The 12284-nt window shown below is 29.0% G+C and overlaps 1 protein-coding gene across 1 annotated transcript; it reads right to left on the bottom strand.

Moving 5' to 3' along the window:
- Window positions 1–1154: 1154 nt before the first annotated feature.
- On the bottom strand, window positions 1155–3143 carry LOC114174207 (transcription factor MYB20). The gene is made up of 3 exons (XM_028059000.1): window positions 2853–3143; window positions 2528–2657; window positions 1155–1983 (listed from the first exon to the last, which is right to left on the bottom strand). The coding sequence occupies exons 1-3, from the start codon at window positions 2983–2985 to the stop codon at window positions 1260–1262; spliced, it is 987 nt and encodes a 328-aa protein (XP_027914801.1). The 5' UTR covers window positions 2986–3143; the 3' UTR covers window positions 1155–1259.
- Window positions 3144–12284: the final 9141 nt, after the last annotated feature.

Below are 12284 nucleotides of genomic sequence, written 5' to 3'. Positions count from 1 at the left end.
TAATAATCTTGTTGGTATTATATATATGGACAACTTTTGAAAGAAACAGTAATCTTAGCTTACAAATGAGATATGGTGGCTGTCATGATGTAACGTATAGACAATCGTAGATGTTGGTATTTGAGACGTATTTTATGATTGGGTTTTGCGAATCTTACCTTCAGAACCAAGTAATAAAACCTCCACCAAAGCAAGGCCACTGAAACATCCATCAATAACTAATTATCATGTCTCATTATGCACACACTCTGTATATGGTATCTGCATGTATTATAGTTTATTTTTATTTACTAATTTATTTATAATTATTATTAATTTTACTATTTGTAGTTAATACTGTGGGCGGAGTAAGATTTAAAGCAGTGAAAGAGAAGCATAGGGCATGTCGTTGTCATAACCCCTTAACCCGCCACCATCATCCTAAACCTATCTCTGTCTTCCCACTATCAAACCTCAACCTTTTCACCAAACAATTAAGGTTCCTTCTAAAAGTCTAATAAAATGACTGCTGTTAAATGGATTAAGTTGAAGCTCTCCAAACATACATTAGCAATTAATTAGAAAGAGAATTCTGTCATCCACTATAATCTATAATTATACTAACACAATTGTCTTTCGTAAACGATATTTATTGTCTTAAAAAAGTTATAAAAACGACAAATTTCTACCTTTGAATGTTGGAATTTAATTGGAAATGTTCCTCTATTTTTTTTTTCTATCGTTTTACCCTGTAGTAATTTTGACTGGTTCAACTTTTCATTTAAAATGATCCAAATGGAAAGAATCAAATTGCCTCAATAAAATAGTACTGATTGCTACAGAAATGTAGACTTGGAAAGTAACTAAAAGAGTATGAATACGGAACCTTATATTCGGGAAATATATCAAGTTAGTATTGCTTAACTGAAAGTGAGAAGACAACTAAATTTTTACAATGTGCACAAATTTTTAGGATTACCACAAATTCAAGAATACAATTTTTCACTTTATTTAAATCCCATTTTTCCTACTGTTTATATAGTAAGAAACAAGATAAAGTTTCATTTAATTGATAACCAGCAGCAAGAAATGAAGACATTTTGGACTACCTTGTACAGATATCTATTTCCCTTGATTATAGAGTGAAAAGTTGGGGCACAAAAAAGTGGATAATATACTAAATAAGAGTTTTGGTTGTGTTTGAATTCTGATTAAGTTTTTATTCTTTGCAACAACTTACAAGCACATTACAAGTAAGAAGTGGAGAAAAAAAATTGAACTCAAAACAAGCCATATGCCCAAGATTCTGAATCCATGATCACTCTCGGGTACTGATTGACAGAAGTGTCAAACACTTGCTTTCTGTCACCATCGCAATCATCATTAAGAAGCAGATTCCAACTTCTAATCAAGTCATCATCCCACAAGGCCACACTGCTGTTGTTATTGTCAATCTTAGTATCATTGTAATCATCGGACCAGTCAAAATCTGGGAGCAGCAGGTCTTCAAACAAGTTGGGGGAATTTGAATAACAAGACGATGATGTTGAAGATGATGTTGTGGTTGGTGAAGTTGAAGTAGCACCAGATGGAACTAATATCTCACTGGCTTCTATAATGGGAACTTCATCAGTGCAGAACTCATTCATTATTGAGTCAAAAAGTGGTGTCATGATTTGGTCTTCCTCCTTAGCTTCTTCGGTGATGCTTGATAAATCAAACGAAGTCTCTGCCTTCTCCGCCTCCTTGTTTTGCCCATTTTCAGCCTCAAATTTTGGGTCTTCCTCAACTTGGAGACCTTGTTGCTGATGTTGTTGTTCTTGCAATGGCTGATGGGGTTGTTCATCTGGTTGGGCTTGGGTTTGCTCAGTTGCAATGGAAAGTGACTTGTGGGTAACAGGATCAATTCCCATTTTCTTGAGCTTTTTCTTTATATGAGTGTTCCAGTGATTCTTGATCTCATTATCAGTTCTTCCTGGGAGATGAGACGCAATCTTAGACCACCTGCATAAGGGAGAAAACAAAACATCAGAAATTATTAAAACAAGGTTTCCATCAAAAAGTTCATGCTAGGAATTTTTACAAAGTATATTTTACTACGTCATGGAAGTTACAAAATCAGAAAATTTGTTCACAACACATACTTGGGCATCATTTCTATACTAATGATTCCCCTTTACAGTCAACAGGAAATAACTACAATCATATAGTTCCTTTCCTTTAAAAAAATACAAAGGAAGAAAGAGAGTTGGTCTACAATTTTTATTCGTTTTCTCCTCCTTGCAGGAGTGTGATACTATGGGACCATGTCTTTTTTTTTTTCAGATGAATAAACAAATTGCCACTTGAGGGCGTGTATGATAGAAATGATAACTTTGATTTAGTTATTGCTTTTGAAATGATTGAGATATGTTTTAATTTTATATAAAACAATGTTTTTAGACGAGCCTGGTCTTGTACCGGTTATTTAATGAATTAAAAAAAAACGTTGATTGAGGAATAGGCAAGCATGCAGAAACAGGGGAAACAGAGTGGGCAGAGAAAGAACCTATTGCCAAGTTGAGCATGGAGATCAATCACCATTTTCTCTTCATATTCTGATAAAAGGCCTCTCTTCAGGTCTGGCCTTAGGTAATTTGTCCATCTCAGCCTGCAACTTTTACCACACCTTAACAGCCCTGCATGAAGACATAACACAGATTTGTTAACTCCGCATGCAAGTGAAATCAAGCTTTAGTTACTGAAATCATCATGTTCAAGAAACAACAGAAGCCATAATGTTTCTTGATTCCTTGCAATTAAAATGCTGAAAAGACATGCAAAAAAACATGTTCGAAAAGGTGAAAAGAAAGACATGCAGGAAGAGAGGGGACCTGCAAGTTTAGGAACAGCTCTCCAGCAACATTGGCCATTGGTGAGGATGAAGTTGATGAGTTTCTTATCCTCCTCTGCAGTCCATGGACCCTTCTTCAACCCCACTTTGTCACAACAAGGTTGTCTTCCCATTTTGTGTTCCCGACAACTCAAATGCCAAAAAAGTGTACCTGGAATCTGAGATTGATCCCTCAAACCAGAGGTTTCAGATTGGTATTGATATATAGAGAGAGAGAGGAAGAAGACTTAGAGTTCCTAAGAATATGCACATAAGAAGGTGGGATAGAGCACCACCACCTACTTATTTATATATAAAATTCAACGCCCTCTTAACTAAGAACTCCCCTTACCCCACCACCACAATTTCTCATTTCTCTTTTATTAACCTATTTACCTTTTATTTTATTATTAGTGGACACTTACACGTGTTGTGCAGGGATGTGACACGGTCCACACGTGCTACGTCTTCTTCAGAAAACACCACATCATCAAACTTCTTTGCTTTGGTTGGAAGCGTGAGATACTCCACTAACTCAATCCTCTCCAAAAACAGTAATACAACAAATAAACACTTAAAATTCCATAAATAATGGCCCCACACACAGCACCAACTCTTTTTCTTCTTTTTTTTTTTTTGTTGACATTTTCGTTTATACTGCCGTCGTTATCACCAACACAACAACAATCAAATTTACGCCACTCTGTAAAAATTAGGGTTCACACCCTCAATCTGGTAATATAAAAACCCATTAATCTACACAATCAATGTAAATGCAATAATCTCGACAACTTGTTTTCTTTCCTGTGTTACTGTCCGTTCAAAAATGTCAATCCACTTAACACAAATTTTAATATTTTATTCTAGTACATCACATGTTTAAATATGTTATTATCAAATATAAACTATAAAAAAAAGTTAATTTATGAGGTTGTTATCATCAATTGTATTTCTTAACTAGAAAAAAAAGAGAGAAAGAAGCTTACGTAAACACCCAGAATTCTTAATTTTTTTTACTTGAATTACTTTTGTTTTATTTGGAATTTCAGAACATTGCTTAATTAAGACCTCAGCTGCTACCACTTGGCAGAAAAAAATATAAATAAATAAAAAGATGGTCACCTGTGTCTAAACAAATATAAATTTCTGAGTTGTTTTTATAATGAGAAAAGAAATGGTATGTGTATAATAATTTATATTTATATATCAGATTATATTTATCTCTTTGTGTATTATCTTTTTACATAACATAATAATAATAATAAAAAATTGAACACTTTTCGTAAATAATAAGACAAAGATTATATACATAAGGTGGTGCCCTTTCATGTTTCGGCATTAAATGGTAAAAGAATATCCAAACAAATTTGAAATGTTGATGGAGTTGAACATGTGAGATTACTTAATACTGAACTCTGTCTACGCGACAAGAAATTAAAAGAATAATGTTATATAAATTACATAACTATATTTAGGAAAATGATAAATAAATAAAATATCAGTACTTATTATGTGTGATTTCGTATACAAATTACTAAAAAATAGCTTTTTTTTTCTTTTTTATTCTAACATTTGAAGGAAATGTTTATTACTAAAAGTTGGACATTGTTTCTTGAGAATAGGATGTGCAATGTTCCCGATAAACTCATTAAACCCAATACTGGAAAAGTTCCTGAGCAAGTCAATTGAATCGAAGCCAAGATTAATAACAGGTCAGAAATAATGAAGAGTGCACCAATAATTACCTGAGTTACTGCGTACGCGTTGAAACAAGCAAAATGCATGTAGAACACAGAATTGAATTGGTCCACACAGTTCTTGTTTTCCCTTAAAAGCAAAATTACCAAAACTTTACCTTCAAAAACGTAGAGAGTTATACATCCTTGCTCCCTTGATTATCTACAATTTATTATATATAATATTATACATATGACATATGCAATCTGCTTTCATTAACATCCACATCCTGTTCCCTATACTCCATTTTTGTAATTAAAGTGAGGTTGGGACACCTTACAGCAGCAATAAATAAGTTGCATAAAAATGCGTGTTTAAAATAGCAGAAAATAAAAACTCAATATATATGTGAATAATTTATTAGTTAACACTATATGTACTATATGTACTGTACTTACTTAATTATATTTTATATTCGAATTACTCTCACCTGTTAAGCATATGCAATAACAGGTAACTTAAAGTAAGATAGTATATAAAATGAGTGTAAAAGTTGAGGCACCTGACAGAAACAACTCTCAAAAAAAATTGTTTTTTTCATTTCTAAGTACGGTTGGTGGAAGACTATGTCTCGTAAACATATATTTTAGCAAACTTCTATGATCAGTAGTAAATGTCAAATTTTGTTTATATGATGACAGCTCCAATATCTTTTCTCCAGAGTAAAATTATAAATTAAAAAAAAAAGTTATGCATTGGATATATATATCTTACAATAAACTCTCAAGAAATCGTACTCATAATATTTTTGTAATTGATTAGCAGTATAAAAGTTTTGACAGTAGCATCCTCAAAGGTGTATAAGATTTTACGTGGAAGTTATATATTTACTTTTATTTTTTATTTAAAGAAACTGTATGTATAGGTATAATTATCAACATATACTAGAAATATCTCAAACTATGTAAAACCAAGCACAAACTGTGCAAAAAAATAAAAAAGTTTACGCTACAATAATTTAAATACTAAAACATCAAACCCAGCAACTCTTGTAACTATCTAAATGTCACAACAATTCCATGTTAGTTCACAAACTTAATAAACCTCTTAGCTTTCTCTATCAGTGATCAGCATGCATTCTTGATTTAAAATCACATACTCAAAAATTCATTTAGCCTCCCTTGTGTTATTAGTGTTAAGAAATTGAACTTCAAGTAAAATAATCCACTAAAATAAGATTTACACTTATTTATATATTATGAATTCATTTTATCTTTAGTCGATATGAATTATTCAACACATTTTCTTACACCGAAATATATGTATTTCGAGTATATATAAAACTAGACATTAACGGGTAGTATGTTAACAGTCTCATGGCGGATGACACAATAAGTCTAACAAACAATATTTTTTAATAGTAAATAACACAATAGATCTAATAAACAACAAATCTTCTTAAAATAGACTTGAAATGATTCTTATATTTATCTATGATGAACATGGGATCTCCAACAATATTTTTCTTTTTAACATTGTTCGTGTGTTTGTAATGATTTTACAGTAATTCATGACAGATGACAATCTTTATTAAAATTTCAGTACTCTGTCAACCTTCTTCCTTTTGAGTCCTTTTAGCCTTGTTTGAAGTTGCATTTTAGATCAGCTGTCTTTATGTGAAGAATGATTCGCCATAGACAAAATTTACCTTTGCTGCATTGACTTTAATAGTTACTTATATTTTAATATTGTATATATGCCATGCCGAATATATTATAGAGAAAATATGTCAAGGTTCATCGTTCAGCACTAAATATAGCTGAGATGATCCAAGGACCCTCTATAAAACTAAGAGGGAATAGAAAAGGTGCAGAAACCAGAAACCTGCAGCAGCAACACAAACTGTTTTCGAGAAATTGGACTTTTATGTTGGCACATGGACTCACTCAAAGGCACGGTGAATATTATTGCTTGCTTCGGTTAAGCAAATAATTTTCTTTTATGTTCTAACTAAACTTAGTGTCTTCTGATCATGTTGGAAAGGTAAGTCTCGTGAGGATTGGTCAATGGTAATTAATATAGCTAAGATGGATGATTCATACGTGATGAATGAGATGCAAGTATATATGTGAACCTGATTCTAGCTAGGTTTTCAAGGTCGTGGAACCCTTGATTTCTATCATGATTCACAAAAGCTGGTGAAGTTAGTGTCTGATATGCATTCTTTTATGCAGACTTTGACAATAACCTGCAGAGAAAGATAACCTCTCGGGAGTCTAGTAGGGTATCTGACCTATATATATTATAGAAATTTTTCCTTGGATGTAAACATCTTTTTCCTTATTTGATATATGTACTTGGCTTAACTTACTCTACCAGCAGATTGAATCAATGTCTATATATGCATTAAGATTCGTTTTGTGGAATATTCGTTCAGTCATTCCAATATGGTTGAATATCTGTCAATAAAGAAACTCCATCAATTGTGGTTATGAATGAATATTTTTGTTTGCTCAGTAATAAAAAGAAATTAAAAAAATATACTAGTAGAATGGTGTTCTAGTCTAAAAGTTTATATACACAAGATATCAGAAATTGACAAATTCTACCCCATTGAACATATATATTACGTAGTAAATTTTTCATATTTGGTCAATATTGTTGTGATGAACAATAAATAATTTAGGTTATGGTGGATGTAGATTTACTTTAGCAGTTGTATAGTTAACAAATCTGTTGACAATGCTGTCCAACCTCATATTATATATATGTCTTTATTTGCTATACTATACCGACTATAGTTAAAGTTGTTTGATTTATTTTATTTTGTGTGATTGACAAACAAAAAGTAAATGCTGAAATTTCAAAGATAATTACCTACTTCTCTTTCTTTCTCTCTCTCTATATTATTATTATTATTATAATAAAACTAATAATAGAGTAATTAATGTTTAGAGAAATAGCCCCAACAACAAGATTAATTATCAACTTTGAGATTATTATTTTAGCAATATGAAAAAAAGAAAAATATTAAGGGTACTTTAGCTGAATAGTATACATGAGAAGAAACAAAAATATATTATTATTTTCAATTTAAAAGGCTAATATATGAGTTTTGTAGTTTTTCTTATCTATACAGTTCAACTTGTTTATTTATATACAATGTAAGATTTCAAGTCACACTTAACTCCAATAAAAATATAAAATTAACTAAACATATTTTTTAATTAAAATATATTATTGTAGGAAGATTTGTATAATTAATTTTAGGATGTGAAGTTATTATTGAGGTACACAAGTTTAATGTAAAATTTGAATTACTACTCATTGAGAGAGTTGAAATTTTCTCTCTTATTAAATAATAGTATTTGTTCATCCGTCTTTTAATCACCTGTTCACATGCTTTTATTAATTAGTTTTGAATATGTAAGAATTTGATCTCAATTTAATGAATTTGAATGGAGTCAAAAAGTATTATTTGAAGCAAGTGCTAATAATTTTAATCATAAAGAGATTTGTTATTGTTAGTTGGTCAAACTCCAACTATTAGACTATTACCTTACACAAAATTTGACCCATTATTATATGATTATACAGATTTAGTTTTGTTTTGTTTGTTACTGGGAAGAATCTTAGTTCCCTGATAGGTATTGTTGAAACTTCCATAGGGAGCATGGTGTGTTTTACACCCTAGATCTATAAAATACGATTATTTTAGTCTTTATTTTAAACTATGTTGCTGTAATTAAGGAAATACTAATTAAAGTTTTTTAAACCCAAAGGGACACTATATAGCAGGGATACTACCCTACACTGGGTCAATTAAATAATTTGATTTATTAATGCTTGTTGGTCAACAGGAAATGTTCAAGTATGCACCAACAATATGGTTTGAGTATGGATCGCAAAATACTTTTTTTTCCTTTGTTATTTAGCTGACTCAGTTCACTATTTTTATTTTGCTTTAATAACTTACAAACTCAAAGTTTGATTAATTTAATATATCATTTTTTTTATTTTAATTTATTTTCAAATTCATGATTATTTTAATAAAAATAGTATATATGTTAATTAGCAAATAATATTATTTTAAAAATATATTTTTCTTTTAGTAGAGTGACATATGAAACTGTAGCAAGTTAGATAATCTTCTTCCTTAGAGTAAGTTTTTATTATTTCATATACCATTTATTATAATACAATAATTTTATTGATGTGTTTGATTTATAGGTTATAATGTTATATACATATATGATGATGTTGTTCACATCAATAAAAATAGAAATTTGTTCATCATATAATGAATACAACTTATAAATTTATTGTAGTAAAATTTTGGATTAGAGATGATATTAATCTTTTATGTGAGTTCGACTCGTATTTTATTGGTGTTGCATTTTTTTGTGATCCTTTCTCAAAAAATTCATCAATAATATCAGCGTTAATGATTAGTCTTAATGAGCTCAAACAAGATTTTGTATTAAAAACTTTTTTAACAGATGGAAAAAACAAGCATGTCCAGTTGAGATCAACAACACTACAAGGAAAAGTATTCTTGATTACCTTGAGGGGAAGCATTAATGTGAGAAAACTCGCATTGAGGGAGTGATCCTTCTTTAACAATTTTCTCATTCTCTTAATTACTTTATTTGACTATGTAAGGATCTGAATTTTTATATAAAAAATTATGTTAGTCATGTAACTAAACATAATATGCTAGTTTAATTGAAAAAAAATCAAACATATTTGTAAAGTATTTTCTATTTATATGTATAAAATCTAGGGGTGGTAAAACGGATCAGCCCGACCCATTTTGGTCTGGTCTGCTTGTGGCCCGCCAAAAACAAGGTCGGACCCCAATAAACGGGTTGGATATTGCAACACGTTCCGTCTTAAGGTGGACTGGCCAGCCGGGCTGGCCTGCCTCTTTTCTTTTTTTAAATTTTTTTTTAACTTTTTTAATTTTTTTTTATAAATCTATTATATATATATATATATAATATAAAAAGTATTATTTTTTAATTATTTTTAATTTTAAACATAAAAAAATCAAAAGAAAAAAGAAAAAACAGATTGGCGGGCTAACCCATTTTGCCCGCTAAACTAGCGGGTTAGGCAGACCTGGTTCGCTTTGACATCCTAATAAAATCAATATTAAAGTATGATGTAAATAAATTTGTCTAATAAAATATTAATACAAATAAATATAAATTTTGAAAATTAAATTTAAATAAAGTTTAATGGAAAATATAAATTTAAATAAATTTAATTTTGTTAAAATTTAACTTCATAAGTTAAAAAAGTATATAAATTTATAAAATTGAATTGTAAGTAATTTTATATTTGTTAACGTTTTCTCATCAATAACTTAGATTTGATATTTTTATCAATTTATATAGTTGTGGCTAAAAGTTTGAAACGATAGCATGATATATAAATATTATGGAAGGTCGTTTCTCTGATAGCCAATTTGTCTACATTTACAATTTAATATTAGATAGTATTTTTTATTTTATTTTATTTTATTTTATTTTCTACAATTGGGACATGGTAACAACACAAATTTGAATTGATATGTTATAGAATAAAGAGGTCAAATAAAAACGGAGAAAAAAAAATACAATTGAATTAATGTGTGTGAATATTTTTATTGACTTTTTTTTTATAACGGGATATGTCTATTAATAACAAATATGGTAACAAAATTAAACAATTATAAAAAATTAAGGTAACAAAATTAAATATAAATATAATAATTATATTCCAAATAATTCCTCCCGTGGGGGCACCTTTCTATGGTCAACCAATAAAATGACTACACAATTAGTATTCCTTATTGGATGGTGTAATCTTCAGCCAATAGAACTGCATAGCGTAAAGATCGTAATTTTCTTAAAAGATATTATTATTTCATTGAAAACGTAATTTTAATATTTTTTTATCAAATATATATCTTCCTCTTCTGAATCCTTGAGAACGATCTAATATTGCATATTGCTTGCGTAATCCATGCAGATGATATAATTTCACGCATTATCACAGTGGTATTTCTTTTTATCTTTTTCTCTTGGTAATAGTTTTGTTTAATTAATTAATATATTTTCTTTATACTTGTAAAATTGATTACGAGTCTGTTAGATATCTATAATCGTACTTATGCATGGGGTTTTATATATACACAATGAGACAAAGTGTGGAGTCAGCAAAGCAAATGGTCAAACTTAATATATGTTAAAATGAAATGTATTTACGTTACGTTTTATCCTTCGACTTAATATAGCATTTTAAGCAATCTTATGATTATTAATTATTTTTTCTGATAATAAAAATAATGCAATTAATATTTTTATTTAGGTATTAGTTATTTCCTGCCCATGTGCTTACTTTTCTTAATTTAAAAATAAATATAAATATTTTTTTTATTTTGTAGATAATTTTTTTATTAAAAATACTTATTTTGATTTAAAAGTTATCAATTTAAAAAAAATTAATAATTGTAACGGTTAAAGCTAACAAAACAATTATTTATTAAAAAATAAAACTGAAAATAGAAATATGAACGTCTATCTTTATATTTATATATAGTATAAACGAAGCTAATCAAGAAATTTGATAACAAGACTAAAAGCATTAGTCTTTACCAGTAGAATTTTTCTATTAATAAAGTAATGATATGACTAGATTATTATATTTCATGCATTAGTTATCTCTTTATGTTATCATCCCTTCAAAATGCTACTTTATTTAATTGATGTACTAAAAGTTACAAGTTTAGTAAATGGAAATATAAATATAACAATACCAGATAAGAGCAATATCGTATATGTAAGTTCAAATGGAATTAAGATCTCAATCCTTCAGCCATTTACACCACCAATACTAAAAATTAATGGTTGATGTAAAACTATACATATCTTAATGTTTGACCTATCTTATCCATTAAATTAACTTTGCGTGTTTATACATTAGTAATTTATGCAAGTCCTAATAAATTATATTTTCATATGATTCTTATATATTAGTTGACAGGGAGCCATTAATAACTTTAATATTGTCTCAATTTGAGTCTTTAAAAACACAGATTCACTTCATTAAAATTAGATAATTTGTTAATTCTTCATGGTGTTGCTTGACTTGAGACCGAATAGAGAGTATCATGCACCCAAAGTAAAAAAATTCCGAAATTTAGAAGAAAAAGAAATTAAAAACATAGCATTTGTATAATTTATGATTTGGTTACCTCCATTTAATATATATTTTTTCCAGCGAAAATCAAAGTGTATGAATATAAGTAAATATTTATTGTGAGTATAAAGTGATAACAAAATGTATTACACGAAAAGTATGAATTGCTGTCTAGTATTTTCTTATATATTTTCCAAAGGATAAATTATTTAGACAACGAAAGCTTCCAATAAGAACATGCCATGTAAGGAAAAGCATGCTTATACGGCATGTTTATTTCATCAAACATTATTGTAGCCTCATCAAAATGTTTGTTTCACGAAGAGAGGAATAAAATTGATTTCTAAGTCAAGTGTGTTGAAATCTTTTTTCTTAAAAAAAAAAGAAAACAAAAGTTATTAATGCAGATAAGTCAGTTTGGGTGTTCACATTAATAATTTAAATTTCAAAGGTAACCATTTCCAACACTTATTAAAAGTTAAATCATGGTTTTTTTCCTTCTGAGGATACGAACCATATTTCAATGTGTTTTGCGTGCATGAGATCAACATTTTTTATAATGGACCCTATT

Source organism: Vigna unguiculata, chromosome 1 (genome assembly GCF_037176805.1).
Source record: "Vigna unguiculata cultivar grain cowpea cultivar isolate G323 ecotype 2 chromosome 1, ASM3717680v1, whole genome shotgun sequence".
NCBI lineage: Eukaryota > Viridiplantae > Streptophyta > Magnoliopsida > Fabales > Fabaceae > Vigna > Vigna unguiculata.
Note: the sequence above shows the minus strand (reverse complement) of the source record. Positions and strands in the feature narration are given on the sequence as shown.

Coding starts and splice junctions, on each gene's coding strand:
- LOC114174207 (XM_028059000.1), bottom strand. CDS start 2,985: ATGGGAAGACAACCTTGTTGTGACAAAGTGGGGTTGAAGAAGGGTCCA. Junction 2,658..2,852: donor AGCTGTTCCTAAACTTGCAG/GTCCCCTCTCTT, acceptor GTCTTCATGCAG/GGCTGTTAAGGTGTGGTAAA. Junction 1,984..2,527: donor CATGCTCAACTTGGCAATAG/GTTCTTTCTCTG, acceptor TCCCTTATGCAG/GTGGTCTAAGATTGCGTCTC.